We start from the raw sequence: 23,916 nt of genomic DNA, 5'->3' as shown, positions 1-23,916 counted from the left end.
ACTCCTGTGTCTATCCTGGGTGACCTTTGCCCTGCAAGCGGCCTTGATCTACCCACACCCGCACACAACCATGTGTGGCACACACGTGCACACACCAGCACTGTACACTCATGTTGGGGAGGGGGGACCAGAGCTTTTAGCAGATGGAGTCAGAATGGATGGGGACACAACTGACAACCCAGGTCTCTGCTCCTCATGCTTTTATCGATCCACTGTCCATCCCTCCATCAGCTATACCTACTCGTCTGCCCATCCTTCCGTCCCCTCTTATCCATCCATCAACCAGCCCTCCATCATCCAGCCAGTTTCTAGTCAGATGCCAGAGTCAGGCCCTGGAACAGAGAACTCCGGGACAGGCACCTGCCCATCCAGCTCCCCTGCCATTGACCCAGAGTTTAGTGAAGGCCACGCAGAGCCGTCCCCGCCAACTCAAGAAGGCAGTGCAGGGGCTGCAGAGCCGCAGCTGTGTGGGGAGGAGCCTGGCTGGGCCTGACCTCCGAGCCTGCTGGACAGGCCCAGGAAGGGAGTGTGTGGAGGCCGGGCCTTGTCCTCGCTTGGCTCCGAGGTGGTCCAGAGGTGAGTAGAATGAGCCAGCGACAGGTGAATGCTTGCAAAGCTCACCTAAAAATGACCTCCAGTGACTCCAGACATCCCTGCGCTCACCAGCTCCATGGCAACCACTGGTGGGGGGGGGGGGCAGCGACACTGCCCCTCCCGCAGCCTGGCTATGATGAGCATCCTGCTTCATTCAGAGTTTGTCTGGATTTTTTTGTTGTTTTTGATTTTCTTTTTGCTGTCCAGAATCCGGTGTGTGCTTTGCCCATCTTCACCGGCTCCTGCGGCCTGGAGCAGAGCCTCCATCTTTCCTTCTTGCGATTAGATCGGGGCGGTGCTTTGCGGGGGACGATGGTGAGGGGTCAGGCCCGCATAGTGTGCTGGCCAGGCGGGGCTCAGCTGCCTGGAGGCTTCCTGGTGTCACGTGGCAGTGTCTAGCCGGTACCTGGTAGTTCTTGGTGTCCAATGATGCCCCTGGGCTGGAAAGAATGCTGAGCCCCAGGCTCCGGGTGCATGAGGCCCTGGGTTCAATCCTCAACGTCACAAAAAGAGGAAGACACACACAGCCCTGCCGGGAGAGCCCACGGATGATTTATGGCCAGATGCAAGCAAGACTTCTCCCTCCCAGGAGTCTGACTCTGTTTCCCCTTCCCTCTCTCCTCCTGGAAGCCCCTCCCTCTGAGACAGCAGAGCAGCCCCTTCCTCCAGCGTCATCCCCCCCCCCCAGCCTGGCACTGTCTCCCTTCCCTGCCCTGCCAGCAGCCACAGATTGGGCATCTCCATCTAGTGGGGTGACGCTGTCTCAGGGGAGCGTGGCGTGCTCACCTTGCTCACTAGGAAGGGAAGAGCATTCGGGTGAAGGTGCCTTGAGCCATGGGACAGCTTCTGCTAGGTAATGAATGGGGCGGCTCTGTTTTGTCAGCTGGGTCGCCAGTATAAAGGGCTTTTTTTGGTAATTTAAATTTAGTTATGTGATACTGGGGATAGACTTCAAGGCGTCTTGCATACAAAGTGGTTGCTCTACCACTTGAGCCACAACTCCACTTCCTGCTTTTTTGCTGGTTCATGAGAGAGAAGAGTCTCACGGACTTTTCCTGCCCAGGCTGGCTTTGAACCATGATCCTCTCAGGCCTCCTAAGTAGCTAAGAATACAGACAACTACAGGTGACTGTAGTTTTTAATGCATCAATTTTCTTGAGTATAATCGGTGATACATATTAAATGGAGTTTGACTCATGTGTGGACACCTGTGAGACCATTTCATGCTCAGTCACAAACACTTCCCCTCCCCCATCCATCCCCTCCTTTGCCCCCTCCCCCATCCTCTCTCCCAGCCCCCAATCCCTCCCCAATCCCCCCCCCCTCTCCTGGTATTGGGCAAACACTGACCTGGGCCCTCTGTCAAAGTAGACTCATTTACATTTTTCTGGAATTTTAAATATGTAAATGGAATATATGTAGTACTCCATTATATTGATACGAGCAATTTTGTCTGTTCATCTGTCTATTGATCTTTTGCCTGACGTCAGCTCTGGGTAATTGCAAATAAAACAGCTGTGAACTCTCACGTGCACACTGCTGCACAGTTAAGGACAGGACAGGCCGTGCAGTTTTTCTGGGTGGATGTTCAGGAGTGGAGTCGCTGGTCCTGGGGGCGTGGGGGGGGGGGAGGCCTCGAGTCTCTTAGGGCAGCGCTAGGGCTGGACCACAGCTCCACATGTTCCAGCAAGTGCTCCACCACCAAGCTAGCATGGTGCCAGAGGCTTATGCCTGTAATCCTAGCTAATCAGGGGGCTGAGATGTGGAGGATCTCGGTTCAAAGCCAGCCCAGGGAAGGAAAGTCTGTGAAACCCTTACCTCTAATCAACAAGCAAAACTCTGGAAGTGGAGCTGTGGCTCAAGTGGTACAGCACCAGTCTTGAGTGAAAAAGCTAAGGGACATAGCCCACCTTGAGTTCAAGCCCCAATGTTGACATGCGCGCGCGCGCACACACACACACACACACACACACACACACACACACACACACACACACACACACACCTTTGCCAAACAAACTACTAAGACATTCTCCAATTTTCTTTTAAAAACGATTATAATTCTACCTCTTACGCTTGGATCTATAGTATGAGTAAGGTCACTTTTTGGATGTGGTATGAGTTAGATTTGAGGGCCCCCCCTTGTGCTTTGCAATCCAATTTTTCCAGGATCATTAGTTGCAAAATTTATGCTTTCCCCATTGAATTATCTGGCACTTTGAGAATCAATGCACCACACAGGCAGGCAGGGCTCTATTTCTGAGTCTCCACATCACCAAATTAAACACCATCAGTGCTGGAGTGCTGCTGGGCAAAGTGCTGCATTCTTTGATTCCTCCTCCTCCTCCTCCTCCTCCCTCCCTCCCTCCCTCCCTCCCTCCCTCCTCCCTCCCTCCTTCCTTCCTTCCTTCCTTCTTTCTTTCCTTCTTATCTTCCCTCCTTCCTCCCTCCATCCTTTCCTTCCTTCCTCTTCTTTCTTCCTCCTCTTCCTCCTCCTCCTGCTCCTTCTTGTTCTCTTCCTCCTCCTCCTTTCTTCTTTTTTGAAGTTCTGTAGCTCCTCTAAGGCAATGTTGGTTGCATTTTCTTGTATTAGGATGCACTTGTTAATTCATACAAAGTAATAATCTGCTGGCATTTTGGTTGGGATTTCATTGGATTTATGGATTCACTTGTGAATTGGAGTTCTGGTAATACTGAGATTTTCAATCTCTCACCACAGAACATCTGCGTCTCCAATTTTTTAGGCCATCTTTATTTCCCTTTTGCAATATACTAGTTTATATTTCATGGGGCTTGCCTTGCTTTTGCATAATCTTTGCAACTAACGATCCTGGAACAACTCTATCTCCAGGTCGCTTTTTTCCAGCTTGAATTACACATCTGCATTGAAGGGTTTTGTCCCCTGTAGTTACAAGTCCACAGAAATTGCATCCATTTCCTACACGCACTGTACACCCTGCAGCCTCACTGAAGTCTCTCACTAGTTCCAGTAACATTGTCCCCATTACTCAGGAGGGACAATCGCGAAGACTGTTGTGTGTCTTCCAAATTGTCCTGGGGCTTGAACTCCGGGTCTCCTGCTCTCTCATAGCCTTTTCAAACAGGGCGGGTGCTCTACCCCTTGAGCCACAGTTCCACTTCTGGCTGTTTGCTGATTGGTGGGAGATTAGAGTCTCTTAGAATTGTCTACACAGGCTGGCTTCAAACTACGATCCTCAGATTGCAGCCTCCAGAGCAGCTAGAATCACAGGCGAGAGCTACCTACCCCTCACGCCTGCAGACCCCTTTATTTCTATGCCTGGCTTGCGGCATGGCTCAGGAGCAGTGTGGAATAGGAAGGGTGGGAGCAGACACCCTGTGTCCCCCCGCCCCTAATTCCTGGTCTTAAAGGGAAAGCATTCCATCTTTCACCTTAAATATGATGGTAGAGAGTCCAGTTTAACAAGTAAAGTCCAGGATGTCCAGCTGACAGGTCCTTTATGTATGCCCTGCTATTGGGTGAGATGGGATTTCAAGAACTTTTTACCTGGGCTGGCTTTCAACCCCATCTTCCCAATCTCTGCCTTTGGAGTGGGTAGGATTTCAGGCGTGAGCGGCCCTCCCCGGCTAGACATTCCCTTTGACTCCTAGTTGGATGAATGTTTTGATTTTTAAAAAATATTTTGTAAAATATTCTTTCCGCATCTCTCACGATGACGTTTCCTGTTTAGACATCAGGCTTCGTAACCCAGGCTGGCCTTGAACTCAGTATGTATTCCACATGGGATGCCTCTCAAGGTCTAGGATTATAGGTGTGAACCACCATACCCGGACTGAACTTTCTTTTTGAAGTTTGTTAATAATTAGTTTATTAACCTTTATTTTCAAATGTTAAACCAAATCTACATTCCTGAAATAAAGTCCACCTGTTCATGGTGCCTTTTTTTCAATGTTGTTTATTTAATGTTTGTTAAGAATTTTTGTCTCATGCTGGGTGCCGGAGGCTCACGCCTGTAATCCTAGCTACTCAGGAGGCCGAGATCTGAGGATCATGGTTCAAAGCCAGCCCAGGCAGAAAAGTCTGTGAGACTCTTATCTCCAATTAACCACAAGAAAACTGGAAATGGTGCTGTGGCTCAAGTGGTAGAATGCTAGCCTTGAGCTGAAGAGCTGAGAGACAGCGCCCAGGCCCAGAGTTCAAGCCCCACGACCAACAAAAAAAAAGAATTTTTGTCTCAGGCTGGAAAATAGCTCAGTGGTAAAGTGCTTGCTTAGCATGTATGAGGTTTTTTGTTTTTTAAATCTCCAGCACCACATCATCTTTCGTGTTTGTGTTGTAAGAAATAATTGGTTTCCAGTTTTCTTGTCTCTTTTGGGGGGTTGGTGTCAAGAATAAGATGGGAGGCGTGATCTCTTTGTAAATAATCTGGAAGAAGTTGTACGGAATTAGTGTTGTCTCTCCCTTCCTTCCCTTTTTTTCACTCTACAACTTGAGCCACAGCCCCGCTTTCAGCCTTTTTTTTTTGCTGGGTGCTTGAAGATAGGAGTCAATGGATTTTCCTGCCCAGCCCGGCTTCCAACTGGATTCATCAGATGGCAGCCTCCTGAGTAGCTAGGATTTCAAGCATGAGCCACCAGCGCCTAGCTCTTTTCCTTCCTTCCTTCCTTTCATTTTCTCTGTGTGTGTGTGTGTGTGTGTGTGTGTGTGTGTGTGTGTGTGTGTGTCGGTTGTGGGGCTTGAACTCTGGGCCTGGACACTGTCCCTCAGCTCTACCACAGCGCCACCTCTGGCTTTTTCTGCTTATGTGGTGCTGAGGAATGGAACCCAGGGCCTCATGCATGAAAGCAAGCGCTCTACCACTGAGCCACCTTCCCAGCCTGCTTTTCTTTCTTTCTAGACAGGTTTTGCTATGTAGTCCAGGCTGACCAGAGATTGTTTTCCTACCTCAGTCTCAGTGCTGGGATTGTAGGTGTGTACCATCACATCTGGCTGAAGCATTGCTATGATTTATTTTTTTCTTAAATGTTTGGCAGAAGCCTGGAGTTTTCTCTGTGAGGAGCGTTTGAACCGTAAGTTTAATGTCATTAATAGGTCTAGGACCAATAAATGTTTGTTTCTTCTTTAGTTGAGTCAGTGTTCTTCAAGAAATCCCTTAGTTCTAAATCAAGTGAAGTACTGCTCTTTCTCCCTCCCGCTTCTTCTTTTCTCCCTTGTTCCCTCCTTCCTCCTTCTCTAGCCCTCTTCCCCTCCCTAGTCCTTGACTCTAAGGCCGTGGTTTCCTTTCTCCCCCCTCAGCTTCTGCAAAACTTATCACTAGTTCTCATTTCATTCCCGGACAGCCGGCAGTCTTCTCATACGATCTGAATCACTGAAATTTATTGCGTGGGGAGAGGCTGGGGGGCGGGGGGCACCTGCTAGGGTCCGGGTGTGAGTGAGCTGCATCTGGAGCCCCTGGAGGGTTCTGGGCTCCCAGGGGACTGGGAGAGGCGGTGCCTAAGCCTGTGGGGACCCCGGGGCTGTGTGGGGTCTGGACGGCAGACAGTGATGGGCAGCCCAAGGGAGGGGTAGGAGGGACTGTGGGGGTGCATGGAGCGTGGCAGAAGGCCTACACACCGAGGGGCCCGGGAGCCGTTCCTCTTGTCTCCTCCCCTCAAGTCTTCCCAGGAGCCCGGTGTCACCCGACCCCTCCCCCACCATGGAGCCACCCCCTCTCCCCACCTCCCAGCCCTGTGCACAGACGCCGGCAGCCAGCACGCCGCCCGCAGGCCGCGTGTCCAGTGTCTGGGTCCTCAGAGCCCAGGGCAGGATCTCCCATGGGTGATGGGTGGGCAGGCGATGGTGAAGCCCACAGCTGCGAGCCTCGGCTAGGGCCCACAGCAGGCCTGGCCTGGCGGGCCTCAAACTCGGGCCCTGGGAGGTGGACACCGAAACCATTCTTGTTTTCTAGAGGAAGACTCTGTACATGGCGGGTGTGATTGGGGGAAGGTGGGGAGACGTGAGCCAGGCTCCTACAGGGCTGGGGCAGGGCGAGGGGAGGCGAGGGAGGACACGCAGCCTCCCGTCACAGCAGATCTCACTCCAGCCTGGTGGCCACTGGCTGGGCCACGCCAAACCCCAGAGTCCAGGCAGCTCCTTCCTGGGGTGTTGGGGGGGAGGGGGCAGTGGGGCTCCGTGTGGCGGAATATCTAGAGCCAGGTGCTCTGTGTAATGATGACCGCTTTTCTGTTGTCCCTGGCTGCACTATGTCTCCTAGAACAATCGAGAAAGACAAATAGAAGTGAGCACAACTTGGGACCAAAGCTTGTGGGGCTCTAAGTCCAGTGTTAGAGTCTGGCCTTCCCTAAATACTCAGAAGCTAAGAGAGCACCAAGAGCAGAGTCGTCTGCAACAAGAATGGATTACGCGAAGGGAGAATTAGGTCCCAGCTTGCCCACCTCAGCCTGGTGCCTTTAGGCAAATGACAGAAGCTATCAGTCTCCCACCTCCCTTGACCAAGAAACAGACAATTATACCACTGTGTGGAGGGCTGGATTGTTCTGGTAACATGCGACTCTGTGTGCAGTCACACATCTGCAGTATCAAGCACTCAGAGACTGAGGCAGGAGGATTGCAAATTTGGTGTCAGCATGGACTAAATAGACTCTGTCTCAAACAGATGCTAAAGCTGGGCGCCAGTGGCTCCTGCCTGTAATACTAGCTACTCAGGAGCCTGAGGTCTGAGGATCCTGGTTCAAAGGCTGAGCCACTGGTGCCTGGTATATATAACCTCCCGGCCCCTCCCAACCCCTCTAGACCCCGCCCAACTCCCCAGGCCCCTCCCAGTCTCTCCAGGCCCCTCCCTGATTCCCACTGGCTACTCACTGGCTCTCCAGGTTCTGTACGGTGTCGGGGAGTGGCTGTCCCTGGGTGTCAGGGAGGCAGAGCCGCATGACCAGGCCGGAGACAATGGGGACAGTACCGTAGGAGAGCGGTGGCAGCAGAGGCAGGGTCTGGTGGGCCATCCTGAGCAGAGGCCCAGCTATAGCTCCCACACGGCCTAGAGACTGCTGGAAGCCACTTGCTGTCATGCTGTGGGGAAAGAGCAGGCCCGGCCCCACGTCACAGCTGCCCCTGTGGTAAGAGGACAGTTGGCGGCGGCAGGGATGGGAATCTGTGCTGAGGCGTTAGTGGCTTCCTCCAGGTCTCTGAAAACACCCCTACCTCTATGAAGCCCACCTTCTCGATTTTCCCTTTCCCTCCTTCAAGTGCACACTCAGGGCCCCCCGGAGTCTCCCTGACTTTTGGGGATGGCCTCAGCGCCGGAGCTTCTAGCCCCCGGTTTCCTTATGATAGCAGTCAAACCAATAAAGAGCCAAAACATGTGGGTGAAAGAATAGAGAAATGAGGAAGACATGACTGGCAGGAATGGTAGCGATAAGGCTGGGCAGAGGCTGGAGGCTGGGGCTCAATCTCCTCTTTGCTGTCAGCCCTTTACCTCCAGCCTCAGTTTACTCAACTGTCCTAAGACTCTAGGCCACTGGTCCTCCATTATGTTGCGTCCTAAGGAGGAGACTTGGGGTACTTGGGGCAGTAGAGAGAACGTGAGAGTCCACTTTCCATCTCTTTACGAGGGTTTTTGTTTTTAAAGATTTTAGCCAGACCCAAAGAATTTCAAAACTCAAGCCTAAGATGTCAGGTGTTGTAGTGCACATCTATAATGCCAGCCCAGGAGAGCCGGAGGCGGGAGGATTCTGAGTTCGAGGTTACATTCTGAGACTCAGCCAAAACAAAACAAAGCACTGAAGCCTGGATGCCCTGAGGCATAAATACCGGGCCTAGCCCCCCCCCACGCCTGGCCCCCTCCTCAGGCCTGCCCTGCCCCCCTCACTTGCCCCCCCAGCCTGCACCCCTCTCCCGCCTGTCCCCCATCCTCTCTGTCCCCCAAGACCTGCCCCTCCTCCTACCTGTCCCCCCCCTCCCCCAGGGTCTGCCTCACCCCCAGGCCTGTTCCTCCCCCAGGGCCTGACCCCCTCCAGGCTACCCCCATCCCCAGCCTGCCCACCCCCTGGGCCTGCCCTCCCCCAGGCTTGCTCCCCCACCTGCCCCCTCCCTGGGCCTGCCCCACAGGTTTGCCCCCAGGCCTGGTCTCCCTCTCCCCCAGGGCCTGCCCACCTCCTGCCAGGGTGTCCTGTCTGGGACCCACCCCAGCCTACCGCAGCGAGGTCGGGAAGAGCTCTGTCCCATAGACAGTGATGCTGGTCAGGGTGATCGCAAAGCAGCCTTTCCCCAGCACAGCCAGCGCCACGCGCAGGGCCTGCAGATCTGGGCAGAGACGGGACGAGTGGGGTCTCCTGAGAGGCCCCCCAGGGGCAGATCACCTTCAGGAGCTGTGTGTATTGGGGAGGGGAGACAGGTCCCCCCCACCCGAGCCCTGGGCAGGGCTGACCCGGTGCCAGGCCACCCAAGCCCAAGTCCAGGAGGAGAGCAGGTACAAGGCAAGGTGGCGGCAGTAGGGGTATGGGGGAGGCCAGGCAGAGGTGGGTGGCCTGAGTCCCTGCTAAGAAGCCGGGCTTGGGTCTCTGCCTGCCATGGGCCTGGGCCGTCAGTGAGCGGAGATGAGCTTAGCAAACACAAGGCCGGGCCCCATCTCAGCACCTGCCATGCGCGTGTGCACACACAGGCACAGGTGCACACAAGCACACATGTGTGCACAATACACACACTGCATGCAGCACACACCGGAGCATGCCTGTGCATAGGCAATCACGTGTGTACAAGTATGCATGTGCAACACACCTGTGCACGCTCTCTGCTTGGTGTCCCCACTGCCTCAGTTGGAAGAAGCAGTCTTCCAGGCCCTTCCAGGCCCATCAAGCCTAAGCCTGGGCCAGGCCCTGAGTGGCCTGGGCATCTACCTCACCTCTCTGAAGCTTGGGGAGACGGAAGTGGATTCTGGACCCCTGAGCCAGGCACCAGAGGGAGGGATGGTCAGAGACGGAGGCCCAGTGGCCATGGCCACAGAAACACACCCTCTTGGGCCAGTGGAGGGGAAGGAGGCCGCGTGGATTGTGTGGTGGGGTGGGCAGGGACTGGGACCCAAGCCGCTCCTGTTCAGCCTTCCTGCTCACCTTGGGGCACGAGCACGTTGGCCAGGATGCACACCCCGGCCAGGGCCTGGAAGCTGGCCACAGTCATGCGGCGGCCCAGGAGGCTGAGCATGGGGATAGAGGTGACCCGGCCCACGATATCTATGGCTCCGAAGAGGGCCTGCAGGAGGAAGAGGTCCCGGCCCAGGCTCTGCAGGTCCAGGACCAGCCCGTAGTAGGACAGCTGTATGCAGACGCTGCAGGGCAGAGCCAGGGGTTGGGTCACTGCCACAGAGAACAGGGACGCCAGCCCACCACGCCACCTCCACCAGGCCACCTGTCAGAGCTAGCGGTGGCCAGGCCCCCCAGCAACCTGTGAAGTGCAAGGCCCGTCGCCCAGGGTCAAGCTCAATCTAGGAAAGGGGGGGAGGCGGGGAGTGACAGCCACAGCCATCCCCACATTGGTTGTGGGGAGAGCCCCCAGGCTGCCCTCAGACCTCGGAGGGTCAGCTGAGCTGCTCTGCAGCTGCTGTAGCTCCTCTGCCTTGCTTCCCAGATATGCTTGGAAAGTCCTGGAGGAAGAGCAATGGGGGCTGAGCGGGGCATGCTGGGCTGCCCAGGCCCCATCAGGATGGAAAGACTTAGTCCTCCACCCCTAAGAGCACTGTCCTCAGCTGAGACCTGGTGACAGGTTTTGAATTCAAGATCTTGCATTTTCCAAGCCTTTTTGTTTTTGTTTTGTTTTGTTTTCAGATAGGGTCTTACATTTATGCCTGGGCTAGGTTGGACTGTGATCCTCCTATTTTTGCTTCCTTGAGTGACTGGGATTCATAAATACACACTACCACACCCAGATTCTTTTTTTCCTCTTAAGATTGGTCAGGGGGTGAGTTGGAGTTGGGGACTCTCCTCAACTGTCTTCCTGGGCTGGCCTCTAAAGTCATCCATCTTAATCTCAGCTTCCCAAGTAGCTAGGATTACAGGCATGAGCTCCCAGGCTCTGCTCTAACCACAGTGGAAAATCTGTCCCCGTCCCTGCACTTTTCAGTTGGTCCCTCTTGCAGTCCCTGATGGTTTCACTCCGTAGACCAGACCCCTGACAGGTGTGGGGGACAGGCAATGTCTGCAGGTACCGGTACCCAGTGCCCCGGTGTGTAGTGAAGTTTCTGTCAGTAGAGGAGCAACAGCTCTGTGGGAGCCCAAGCAGGCCAGGTCTCTGGTTCCTGGAAACCTACAGGGTAAGAGGCATCAAGGCGCTTCTGATTTAAATAACAAAGGATGTTGGGTAGCCCCTGGGAGGACCAGAGGCTTAAAGGATTTTTGGTTTTTTGGTCAGTCATGGGGCTTGAACTCTGGGCCTGGGCGCTGTCCCTCAGCTCTTCAGTTCAGGGCTAGCGCTCTACCACTTGAGCCACAGCACCACTTCCAGTTTTCTGGTGGTTCACTGGAGATAAGAGTCTCACAGACTTTCTTGCCTGGGCTGGCCTTGAACCTTGATCTTCAGATCTCAGCCTCCTGAGTAGCTAGGATGACAGGCATGAGCCACTGGTGCCCAGCTTGTTTTTTGTTTTTTGGGGTTTTTTTTGGTTGTAAGGCTTGAACTCAGGGCCTGGGCACTGTCTCTTAGCTTCTCCCCCCCAACACACACACACACACACACACACACACACACACACACACACACACACACACACACACACTCTCTGTTCAGGGTTGGTGCTCTACCACCTTGAGCCACAGCGCCGCCTCTCTGGAAGATGTTTTAGCTTGGTTTTTGGTGTTTTTGTTGGTTGTGTTCTGTACCCGACTTGAACTCAGGGTGTCATGCTCTCACTCAGCCTTTTCTTCCCCCCTCCCCCACCCCCAAGGCTGGCACTCTGCCACTTGAGCCACAGCTCTACTCCTGGCTTTTTGGAGACAAGAGTCTCATGGACTTTGCTGCTTGGGCTGGCTTTGAAGCCATAATCCTCAGATCTCAGCCTCCTGAGTAGTTCCGATTACAGGCGTGAGACACCACTACCCAGCCGGATCCTGATTCTTTTTTTTTTTTTGGTCGGTCATGGGGCTTGAACTCTGGGCCTGGGCGCTGTCCCCGAGCTCTTCAGCTCCAGGCTAGTGCAGGGGCGGTGGGGGGAGGTAGTCCCTGGCCTCCTCGGCTCCACTGGGGTCCGGAGGACATGCCGTCACCCCACAAATGCTGTCCTGACTCCCAGGCAACGCACCTCACCATGGACATGACCCATATCCTCCTGACCAGTATGGGCACCTGGAACAGGTCCAGCAGCGTCCGCTGAGCCTCCCCAGAGGTCATTTCCTTCTCCATGGTGGACTTGAGCACCTGGGGGACAGGGGCGCAGGCGCGCACAGGAATGAGGAGGTCTGCCCCCCCCCCCCCGCCCGGGGCTGGTGTGGGGCCCCTGCCTCCCCCCAGCCTCCCCCCACCCCCAGGCTGGGAAGAGGAGGAGCCCCTGGCCTGGCTCAGGCCACTGAGCTGCGGGAACCCAGCAGGAACCCCACAAAACGCCACCACCCCTCCTCATCCCTCAGAGATGGCACCAGAGGTTGCCACAGGCCGGCTCCAGGCTCCCCAATGCTCCCCAAGAGTTCCCTCAGTCCATCTGCTCCTCTGGCCCTCCGCAGACCTGCCCTGGGTTCAGTTTAGTCCCCTCCCCTCTTGCTTGCCTCCTCCTGGAAGCCCCCCCACCAGTCTCTATCCCCAAAAGCACCCTGTGGCTTCCTCCCTCCCCCCTCCCTTGAAACAGCTCCCCGAGAGCACCCTGCATGGCTAATACACTCCAAGCTGGAACTGCAGGCAGCAGGCACTGCCGCGGCCTCTGTGCGCTGGTGGGGACGGGTGTGGCTGGCAGCGCTTCCTCTCTGCACCGCTTCACCTCCCGCGGCTCCCGCTACCGGCTCACCTCTATGGTCAGGGTCTTCTGGGCTTCCTTGCAGCCGTTGATCCTGGCCACTTTTTGAAGTTCCCCAAGGGCTTGGTCTGGTTTGCCTTTGATGAGCAGCCATCGGGCGGACTCTGGCAGCCACCTGTGAAGGATGCAGGGGCTGGACCTGCGCTCTGTGCAGGGGGGGGGGAGGAAGGAGGGGGAAGGAGAGGAAGGGGGCACGGGGGGCCTCTGGGGCCATGGCCAGGAGTCCAGCCGTTCCCTTCTGGGCTGTAGAGGCCATGCTGGGAGGCTTAGAGTACTCCCATGGGTGCCAGGCCACCCACACAGTGCTGGGTTCCTTCCCTCCCTCCCTCCCCCCATCTCTCTCTCTCTCTCAAACACACACACACACACACACACACACACACACACACACACACTTTTTTTCTCAGCTCATTTAACAGATCCTCAAGCCAGGCACTGGTGGCTCATACCTGTAATCCTAGCTATTCAGGAGGCTGAGATCTGAGGATCACAGTTCAAAGCCAACCCCCTAGCAGAAAAGTCTCTAAGACACTTATCTCTAATAAGCTACAAAAAAAAAGCTGGAAGTAGAGTTGTGGTTCAAGTGGTAGAGGCTTTTGCAAAAGAAGCTCGGGGATGCTGGGCGCCGTTGGCTCACCCTGTCATCCTAGCTACTTGGGAGGATGACATCTGAGGATCTTGGTTCAAAGCCAGCCCAGGCAGGAAAGTCTGTGAGACTCTTATCTCTAATGAACCACCAGAAAACCAGAAGTGGCGCTGTGGCTTAAGTGGTAGAGCGCTCGCCTTGAGCTGAAGAGCTCAGGGACAGTGCCCAGGCCCAGAGTTCAAGCCCCACAACCGACCAAAAGAAAAAAAAAATGTTGCTCATCACCACCTCCATCTCAACCCACTTCACTCTACCTGATATTTAAACAGCCCTAGTTGCAAGGGTGTGTGTGTGTGTGTGTGTGTGTGTGTGAGCGCGCGCGAGTACGCACACGTGCACACATGCCATTTCCCCTTCAGCCAGGCTGTAGGAGACTTGGTTGCTCTTACAGGTTTCACTCCTGAATAAAAGCTTGTTGGCCTGTGGAGTCCTCTTTCTGCCCTGTTTATTCTGATACCCTCGTGACTCAGTTTCCTTACAGGGACCTGTCATTCTCCACACCCCACCCTGCACCGCTGGGCTCCAGCTCCTGTGCACTAGTGACCTTAGGGTGACATTCAGCTGCGCGTCTCTCTTGGAGTCCCTTCCCCCTTCCACATGCAAACAGGGTTTTCCAAACCATAGGGTTTGTTTGCTTGGTTTGTAGGACTCCAAATAAGTGACAAATTCTCACATCCAATGTCACTGCAGAGATCCGGATGATGGGGAGGGCGGGCCTGTGGCACATGACAGTGTGCCACCACAGAGGTGACAGAGGCCATTGTGGGAGTGGCCCTGTGTCCTGGGAATGTCTTGTTTCTTTCCAGAAAAGGTCAAAATAGTGTTTGTCTTTGGTTTTGTTTTAAAATATCTCCTGGGTTTCCAGCATTGTTCACTACTTTTTTTTCTTTTCTTTTCCTTTTTCACATCATTAGTTGAGCCGTGGGCGCCTGTCCAGGCTGGATGGTGCCCAGGCCTCTGGCTGAAATGTTCACCTGAGAATTAGGTATACAGATGTCACCGTCCTTCTGTGTGTCGAGACCGTGGACTGTCAGGCAGTGGGAGGCAGGGACCCTGTCCCCTCTGCCCCAGGTCTCCCCTGGGAAGAGACTCCCCACCGCACTGACCATGAGATCAGGGAGATGAGCAGGAAGGGCACCGACACAGCCAGCTGGAGGGCTCTCCAGTCCCGCAGGGCGAACGCCAGGCCGGCCAGGCCCATCTGGCCCATGCTGTAGGTGCAGCACTGAATTGTCATGGCAGCAGCTCTCCAGCGGGTTATGGTCCACTCGGCTACTGTAAGGCAATGCAGAGGTGCCCATGAGAGTTGAGAGTCTGGCTCCTCTTCTCCCCCTACCCACCCTCCCAGAGCGGGTGAGGCATGGGAGACTCACTCAGCGTGGTTGTGATCAGGATGCTGCCGCTCAGCCCGAAGGCACTCAGGAACCGGAGGCCACAGTAGATGGGGAAATTCGGGGCAAAGACAGTGCTGGTGCCAGCCACACCAGTTTGTAGCCAGCACCAGGTCAGCATTGGCTTACGCCCTAACCTGTGGAGGAGACCCAGGGACAATGCACACAGCAGGTGCGTGGGGAGGGCAGGCTAATCCTCTCATGCTAGAACCTTCCAGAAACTTCTGGAAGGAGCTTCTAGAAGGTTCTAGGAGCTGCTAGGAGTACACATAGAGTGCTTCTGTCATCAAAACAGTGAGGACCTTGCTCTCAGAGTTAATGCAGCCTTGTGGTCAAGAGCAAAGACTGGATTTGAATCTGGCTCTGCCCTGCCTAGATTGCCTTGGCTATATGACCAGGTCTTCAGATGGCCACGACTCATGGTTCCTGAAATCAAAACCTTAAGCAAAGAGGCAGTCTACCACAGAGGCCACGCGCACGTGACCTCGGAAAAGCCAGCCCCCGTCCCCTGTGCATGGGGACAGACGTCCTGCAGGCCCGGGCAGAGCCTCTGGCCTGGCGCCCCAGCTCACCACGAGCTCATCCGTGCTCCTCTGGCCTGCTGGCCAGACGTGCCTGGCCCGTGTGTGCAGTGCTCAGGAGAGCGGGACAGCCAGCCCAGATCCAGGGTTAAGTCTGCCGTCTGACCTCAGCCCAGACCCCAGGCTTATCCCATGACTCACAGACCGATCGCCACTTGGCTTTGCGCATGGATGGGCAGCAGGACTGAGTGATGGACAGTAATCGATACATGGCAGCTGCTCAGTCCCCTAAAATGCAGACTGGACCCCATCCCTGCCGCTCAGGCTCCCGCCACGCTCCAACGACATCACCATGGCAGCTGACTGTGCCAGGCTACCTCCCAGCTGTCTGGGTTAACTCACCTCATCCCCACAGTAACCACACAGGAGGTGCCCCCTTGGTGGGGAAACTGAGGCACAGGGAAGGGAAGACACTGTGCTCCCAGGGGCAGGCTGGACTGGGTAATGCTGCGATTTTTAATGTGGGGATCCCCAACTCTGCTGGGCTGTGCTGGGCTGTGCTGGGCTGTGTTGGGCTGGGCTGGGCTGGGCTGGGCTGGGCTGGGCTGTGCTGGGCTGTGCTGGGCTGTGTTGGGCTGGGCTGGGCTGGGCTGGGCTGGGCTGGGCAGGGCTGGGCTGGGCTGGGCTGTGCTGTGCTGTGCTGTGGCTGGGGAGGTCCAAGCGTGTTGGGCCACTCGTGCCTTGACAAAATAATGATGGGGTGTCACCACCCGCCAGGTGCTGCACTGGCCCCACATTCCTGTTGCCACAGAGACCCAGACAATGAGCAAGCCAGCCTGGACTGGCTGAGCAAAGCACTGGGGGAGGGGGGGGGGCAGCCTGGGTGAGGACCTCTCTGAGGAGGTGCAGGGCTTGGTGTCTAGGGGCAGGCCATGTAGCAGCCCCTAGGCAGTCTGGCCACCATGGAGCCCTATGGTCAGGGAGGAGGCTGGTGTGGCTGGAGACCGGCAGGCAGGGGACTATCCTCACTGCCACGGTGTCTCTGAGGCGTGTTGGTGGGGAGGGGGTCACCGACCAGGCCCACCTCCAGGTTTGAGGGACTGAGCAGTGCAGCAGGAGGGCTGGGTGGAACTTCCTGGCCGAGGGGGAGCTCCCGTCCAGGGTGGGGGTGGAGCTTCCTAGAGAAGGTGGGGCTTTCCAGGAGGGGCTAGGGCTGCCTGTGAGAGGTGGGACTTCCTGGGGGGGACTTCCTTTTGGGGAGGTGGGGCCTCCAGGTAGGGGTGGGGACTGGTAGGCTTGGAGAGACCTCCAGGGGAAAGTGGGACCAGGGTGAGCGAAGAAGACCAGGGGGTGGGGGGGCATCCAAATGGGGGACGGCTTTGTGGATGGAGTCTGGAGGGGGTCGGCATGGGAGGGGCCTGCAGTTCAGGGACCAGCACAGGACTCGAGCCCCAGGTGGGCAATCTGGCAGGGTGTGAGGGGAGGGGTAACTTGCACTTTATCTGTCCTGGGTGGAGGAGGGTGTGGAAGGTTCTGGACTGAGTCCTGGCTCTTCACCTAGGAAGGTGGAGGAGGGGGGCGGGGAAGGAGGGGGAAGGGCAAGCCTGCACATCTGTGGATTGTTGGGGAGAGGAGAAACGGGGGGGGGGGGGGGGCAGGCTGGGGTGGGAGACGGGGTCTGTCCCTTTGCACACACAGGGCTGGGACTCCAGTGCAGGACCGGCCTCCACTCTCCTACCCAGCCATGTGGGGCACACCTGAACCAGCCTGAGGATGGGCAGATGAGAGATGCCGCCTCAGGGTAAGGGAGACACGGCCAGCAGCTGAGAGACACAGGGACCGGCATCTTCAGAGGGACAGGAACAGCTTAACCCAGCCCGAGAGACACGCGTGAGTGTCTGTTGACTTGGAGTCCTCCTCTGTCCAATCCCAGTCACCCTTCAAGGCCCCCCCCCCCCTCCTGCCATCCTGCTCCAGGGCCTCTGATTTCTGGCTCCTGGGGTGCTGTCTATTGGTGGTAAGGAAGGGGACAACCTGTTTCTGACACTCCGAGTTTGATTTTCTCACAATCCAGCTGCCACATACCCAGGTTCAGGTCCCCTCCCCACCCATCCACATCAGGGCCTGGGGAGTCTCTGCCCCCCAGGAGACAGAGCCAGGTAGCTGCTCTTTCGGGGAACATCATGGCTCACTTCCATGCTTCTGCAATGTCGTTGGGGGGGGGGGGGGGCGGGAACACTCACCGGGAAGACAGGATACCCCAGACGAAGGTCCCCGTCAGTAACCCCATCATGTGGACGGACTGTCCCAGGGGCTTCAGGCCTTGGTCACTGCACACCAGGTCCCACTGGAACAGGAGGTGTGACCGTTGGGAGCCATGGGGCTAGAGGACAGGCTGAGATCCCCAGCCGTCCGCCATGAGACCCCCTAGGTTTCTAGTGGCAACGGTGGAGGCTAAGGGGTCTGGTGGCAGACCACAAGGACACAATACGTGCGGTCCATAGTAAACAGAGATACAACCACACCACACACGTGCGTGAGGTTGAGACCAGCAGGCAAACACACAGGACAGTGCCCGCCACCCGAAAGGCGCCAGGTGGGTGTGGGTGAGGGTTAACTTGTGTCCGTGTTACAAGCTGAAATGCTGATAGAATGGCTGGGACATGTCCTGTGGCCCCCTCTGCCATCCCTCATCCCCAGCCCAATTCCCAGCCAGGAATTACACAATGAACGATTCAAAACATTGGCTGGAGCTGGGCACCGGCGGCTCAACCTATAATCCTAGCTACTCAGGAGGCTAAGATCTGAGGATCGTGGCTCACAGCCAGCCCAGGCAGGAAAGTCCGTAAGACTTTCATCTCCAGTGAACCACGGGAAAACCAGAAGTGGCACTGTGGCTCAAGTGGTAGAGAGCTTGCTTTGAGCTGAATTGCTCAGGGACGGCGCCCAGGCCCAGAGTTCAAGAACTATGACCAACAAAACAAGCACCACAAAACACTGGCTGCTCTGTGTGCTTCAATGTCCCCCCCCCCCAACTTCTATCTCACCCCAGTGGGGGCTCATCATCCCCCTCCACCCTGAAGAAAGTGGCAGTCTCAGTAGGCCTGGTTTAAGCAAAAACCTCTGGTGGCTGAACCTTCCTTGGTTTCCAGCCCTTGAGACTCCTCTGCTTCTGCTCCATGGTTACAAGGTGCCCGGGCACCTCAGCCCAGGCAGTGGTCCCTGTGCCCATCTCCAGGGCCCTGAATGGAGTCTTCTGCCTGTGATGTCCTTCGTGTCACCAGATTGCGTGTGTGCGTGTTTGGGTGGGTGGGTGGGAGTTATGCAAGACGTGAACACAGATACTGGGACTTGAACTCAGGGCCTGGGCGCTGTCCCTCAGCATTGTGCTCAAGGCTAGCACTTACTGCTTGAGCCACAGCTCCACTCCTGGTTTTTGCTGATTAATTCAACCAAAGAGTCCTGCCCGGGTTGGCTTTGAACCGTGATCCTCAGATCTTAGCCTCCTGACTACCTAGGATCACAGGCGTGAACCACAGGGACCTATAGGGATTATTTTTTAACAAGAATAAATGACACACCCCTTGTCACACGAGACCAGCGGGGAGGGAGGGGGGCTTACCGTGGTCACGATGGTGGAGGTGAAGGTGCTGTAATCGTAGACCCAGCCGTCCATGCATGGCTCTGTGCCAGCCTCGCTCCCGTTGGTGGCCGTGTTGTTGGGGTCCAGGAGCTGCCACTGGGGGTGTCGGAAGCGGCGGCAGCGATGGGGCTGCTGGTCAGGACCGAGGGGGATGGACACGGCCAGGAGGGCCTCCGGGGTGAGATTGGCGGGGATCTGGGAGCTATTGTCTAGCACGGAGGTCCAGCAGCGGTGGCTGGGGCTGACGGCCGAGAAGTTCTCCAGCAGCAGGTTCGGAGGGGTGAAGAGGGATGGGAGGAACAGTATGGCCAACTGGAGCACCTGGAAGAGGCCCATGCCACCAGCACGCTCCAACAGCTCCTCAAACGCCATGCCCTGGCTGCCCCTGGCGCCCAGGGTGCAGGCCAGGGCCTCGCCTGCCTGGAACCAGACCCCAGGCCTTGGCTGAGCCTCTCAGTGGCCACCGTCCCCACACCAGCAGGATGACAGTCCCCAGGTTCTCTGGAAGGCTTTGATGTCTCTAGAAGACATCCCAGCATGCCCTGGGAGAGGGGCGGGCATCAGGGAGCGTGCCCACTGTCTCTAGAAGACATCCCAGCATGCTCCGGGGGGTATCAGGGAGAGTCTCCACTGCGGCCCCCCACCCCCACATCTACCACACCCAGCCATCCTCCAACCAAGACTGAGCAGGGCCCGGCCATCTTCTGGCTGCTCCAGCACCAAGAGGGTAAAGGTTTTTAAAAGGTCACACCAGGGCCAGGCCGTTACTGAGTTACAGTGGTCCTGGAAAGAGTGTCCCGTTAACGTTTAACCTCAGTGCTGGACGCACAACACCTGCTCACCTCACACTTTGAACCTTCTGTGTGATCTGGTGTGATCAGGGCACCATCGGCCTAACCCAGAACCACCCTGGCTGAAGCCTATCAGCTCGGTCAGGGCCTGTCTCCCTGGCTCTCCTCCTCCGGTGTGACCAGACCAGCCTGCAGACAGAAGCTACGTTTTTTTGTGTGTTTGGGGGAGGGCGCGGGGAGATGGTGCTGGGGTTTGAACTAAGGGCCTTGCTTTCACTTGGCGTGCTCTCTTGGCTGGTGCTTTACCACTTGAGCCACACCTCCAGGTGGACTTTTTGCTGTTCACTGGAGGTAAGAATTCTCATGGACTTTTCTGTCCAGGCTGGCTAAAAACCACAATCCTCCCAATCTCAGGCTCCTGAGCAGCTAGGATTACAGGCATGAGCTATAGGCCCCTGTCGAGAAGTCTTCTATGCTAAGGCTGTGGACTGGAAGCTTCCTCCTGGTAGTCATGGAAACCATTTCATGGCAAGCTGGAACCCAATAACTGGGCAGAAGGGAAATGCCCACAGCCCGAGGCCAGCCCAGCTTCAGTAGTAGGCATGGGAGGGGTGACGCAGCCCTGCGTCTCAGCCTCTTGGTAACAGTTCCTTCAGGCACCAAGGGCTACCTGCCTGATGGCATTTCTTCCTCATAGCTGATGGGAGAAATGGGGTCAATGCCCTCTAACAAGGAGATCAAGGCTCAGTGAGGGTAGGCAACTTGCCAAGGTCACACAGCAAAGCTTCTGGATGGCTGCTGAATGGCCTTCCAGCCTGTCATGGAGGAAAAAAAAAAAAAATCTCAGCTAAGAGCTGGATTTTAGGATGTGATCAGCAGGTGGACCAGCCCCACGTCCCCTGCCAGGGTGTGGGAGAAAGGGGCAGGCCCTTGCTGCTATCCTCCATTTCCAGTGTCACCACGACCAAGGTAGAAGTACTGGGAGGGCTCCCGAACTCTGCACTGCCGAGAACCACTCCATCAGCCAAGATGGCAGCTCTCCAGGAAGCCGGGGAGCCGGGATCCTAGACCTGGGTTTCAGAGCCCAGGCTCCTTCCTGACTTTGCCTCTCTGGGCAGGAAGTCATTATGGATTTTAAAATAGCAAACAGAGACAGATGGGAGAGAGGCAGGCCAAGGAGAAGCTCAGGAGGCCACGGGGCAGAGGGCCTCACTGGGCAGAGCTACAGCTAAACAGCCGAAGGCCGAATCTCAACCCTGTGTCAGCTCTGTCCTCACAGGGACTGGACACTGGGGGTAATTTATTTGATGTAGGGAGTACAGGGATTTGAACTCAGGATCTCATGCTTGCTAGGCAGAAGCCTTGCCACCTGGGCCACCCCTCTAGCCCTGTTTTGCTTTGGTTATTTTTTATTTTCTCTTGTCGGTCATGGGGCTTGAACTCTGGGCCTGGGCGCTGTCCCTCAGCTCTTCAGCTCAAGGCTAGTTTTCTACCACTTGAGCCACAGTACCACTTTGGGTTTTCTGGTGGTTTATTGGAGATAAAAGTCTCACAGACTTTCCTTACCCGGGCTGGCTTTGAAACGCGATCCTCAGATCTCAGCCTCCTGAGTAGCTAGGATTACAGGGGTGAGCCACCAGCCCCTGGCTACTTTGGTTATCTTTAAGGTTCCATATTGTGCCCAGGCAGGCTTCGATAGCAATCTTCCTACCCGTGCTTCCCCTGCAGCTAGGGTAAGAGCTATAAGTTACCACACCCAGCCATGGCATGAAATAGGGTCTCAAAAACTTTGATGACCCAGCTGGCCTCAGATCTCAGCCTCTCAAGTATTTAGGATGACAGGCTTGAGCCACCAGGCCCAGCAGTGGACGCCATCTTCTCCCCCTTCCCTGACTCCGGATTCTAGTCTGTAAAATTAAGTGGTGGTGTGTGGGTGTTTGCAAACCTTAGCATGGACCAGGAACTACCGGCAGTGACCAATTGCACAGGGCTACTGCCCTGGGACCCCGGTTCACACTGAGAGTTTCTGGGCTTCTTGGGGCTGGAAACCCAGGCATCTAAGAAGGAATATGTTTTCTTTTCTCCTTCCGTCTTCCATCTGCTTTTACAATTCGTTTCTTCTTTCCTGCCCTTTGCCTGTCACGGACACACTCAGGCTTTGCCCAGAGTGGAAGGTCAAACCTCCCAGATTTGCCAGAAGGCGCCTGGAATCTCCAACTGATTTTCTGCTTCCAGGCCAAGGAATTTTTAATCTCCATTTTCTGGTTTTCTGGGACTGCTGGGGGCAGGGCTTGGTGCAGCTGCTCCGCCACCTGGTGGTCACACCCGGCACTGCGTCACTTCCCAGGCCCAGGCTCACCTGGGCCCAGGCTGTCCATTTCTAAAGATGGAGGGGAGGGGGAGTGGAGAACAGGGAGGGAGGGCTTAGGGAGCAGGGAGGGCGTCCGGGAGCATGGAGGGGAGCCTTGGGGAACATGGTGGCTGCCTCAGCTTTAGTCACTGAGGCCTCTGGGGCACCCCATTAAGAGTATATAAGGAGGAACCATTACTCTGAACCAGAATCACCATACTAGTTGACTCTCAGCTAAAGATTCCCATCCAGTAAACAAACACTAGCCAAGGGTGACTGACACTTGGAATCCCAGCTACTCAGGAGGCTGAGATCTGAGGATTAGGGTTCAAAGCCAGCCTAGGAAGGAAAGTCCATTGAGACTCTTATCTCCAATTAACCACCAAAAGAAAAGATGGAAGTAGAGCTGTGGCTCAAACATAGAGTGACAGCCTTGAGCAGACGCTGCGCCAGGCTCTGAGTTGAAGCCGCAGGACTGGTGCGGGCGCACAGACACAATGTAACCAAACATCAACTTATTTGATTATGATTCCAGCTAAAATCAAAAGATTCCTCTATATGCGATCCACTCACCAAGAGGCAGAATGTAAGGCAATTCTTTGATAACACATCTCTTTATGGCTAGGAAAATATATGAAATTTTAATGACTATAAATAACAAAACTTTGATTTAAAAAAGTTAAAACTTGGCGGGGCACCGGTAGCTCACGCCTGTCATCCTAGCTACTCAGGAAGCTGAGATCTGAGGATCACGGCTCCAACCCAGCCTGGGCAGGAAACTTTGTGAGATTCTTTATCTCCAATAAACCACCAGAAAACCAGAAGTAGCGCTGTGGCTCAAGTGGCATAAGAGCACTAGCCTTGAGCTGAAGAGCTGAGGGACAGCGCCCAGGCCCAGAGTTCAAGCCCCACGACCGACAAAAAACCCACAAAACTATAGGAGTCAGGTTTGTTTCCAAAGACCTTAGAACTTCCTTCCTCTGAACTCCAGTGTCCTTATCTCTGGAATGGGAAGAGTAAGATGCATGAGACTGATGATAAACTTTGTAGCCATCATTATCCTTCACTTGCTACCACTACCATCACCACATCACCACCATCACCACCATCATCACCGCCATTATCATCACCATCAAACATGACCCCCCCCCCCCTTCTTTCCCGGTCACAGCCGGGCTCTGCCAAGGTGCTCTCTCCTGGGTGCACACTGGCAGGTTGGCTCTCCAAGGGCTCAGATCCTGGCTCCTGTTCTGTGGCCTCACTTCCCTCTGTGCCTGAGTGACAATGATGCCCAAGGAGCCGCTGGGAAGTCAGGGCCACCTCACCTTCCCATTACCTTCCAGTTCGGCAGTGCGGTTCTCAGCCCCCGGGAGCAAGGGCAGGTCTTCCGGTTACATCAGCACTTCCGGGCTCCTCAGCGGGGGCAGGGGCCCAGTGCAAGTTCCTCCCAGCAGCAGCTAAGAAATCTGTGCTGTTTGTGTTACAAAAACTCTTTTCTGCAAGCCTCCAGAATTTATCCACATGCTGTGTGCGTGTGCACGTGTGCACGTGCATGCGTGTGTGTATGCCACTACTGGGCCTCTCACTCTTGCTTAGTTTCTTTGCTCAAGGATAGTGCTCTACCACTGGAGCCATGCCTCTTCTTCTGACTTTTTTTGTCGGTTGTGGGGCCTGAACTCTGGGCCTGGGCACTGTCCCTCGGCTCTTCAGCTCAAGGCTAGCGCTCTACCCCTTGAGCCACAGCACCACTTCCAGCTTTTTCTGCTTATGTGGTGCTGAGGAATCGAACCCAGGGCCTCATGCAAGCAAGCGCTCTACCACTGAGCCACCTTCCCAGCCCCTCTTTGTCTATTTTTAAATCATTTATTGTTGTCTTTCCAATTTTTATAAGCATCTGATAGGTTTGGGCGATGGACTGTGATACAAGTTGCAAATATTTTTTTTCCTTTGGACTTTGATAGCATGTTGTTATTAATGGCGTGTTATTAATAGCATGTTTGATAGCATG

General features: G+C 55.4%; 1 protein-coding gene across 1 annotated transcript in view; it reads right to left on the bottom strand.

Moving 5' to 3' along the window:
- The window catches only part of Slc22a12 (solute carrier family 22 member 12), a 34,422-nt gene extending 14,996 nt beyond the window's left edge, over positions 1 to 19,426 (bottom strand). Inside the window, exons 1-9 of the mRNA XM_042675827.1 lie at positions 18,747 to 19,426; positions 17,368 to 17,471; positions 14,586 to 14,740; positions 14,319 to 14,487; positions 12,558 to 12,681; positions 11,862 to 11,977; positions 9,682 to 9,896; positions 8,767 to 8,875; positions 7,436 to 7,642 (exon numbers count right to left, since the gene is read on the bottom strand). Coding sequence (XP_042531761.1) covers positions 7,436 to 7,642; positions 8,767 to 8,875; positions 9,682 to 9,896; positions 11,862 to 11,977; positions 12,558 to 12,681; positions 14,319 to 14,487; positions 14,586 to 14,740; positions 17,368 to 17,471; positions 18,747 to 19,139 — 1,592 coding nt within the window. The 5' untranslated portion in view covers positions 19,140 to 19,426. The remainder of the gene's footprint in view (positions 1 to 7,435; positions 7,643 to 8,766; positions 8,876 to 9,681; positions 9,897 to 11,861; positions 11,978 to 12,557; positions 12,682 to 14,318; positions 14,488 to 14,585; positions 14,741 to 17,367; positions 17,472 to 18,746) is intronic.
- Positions 19,427 to 23,916: the final 4,490 nt, after the last annotated feature.

This window comes from Dipodomys spectabilis, unplaced genomic scaffold (genome assembly GCF_019054845.1).
Source record: "Dipodomys spectabilis isolate Male_0828 unplaced genomic scaffold, ASM1905484v1 ptg000030l, whole genome shotgun sequence".
NCBI lineage: Eukaryota > Metazoa > Chordata > Mammalia > Rodentia > Heteromyidae > Dipodomys > Dipodomys spectabilis.
This window is presented reverse-complemented; position numbering and strand designations above follow the sequence as displayed.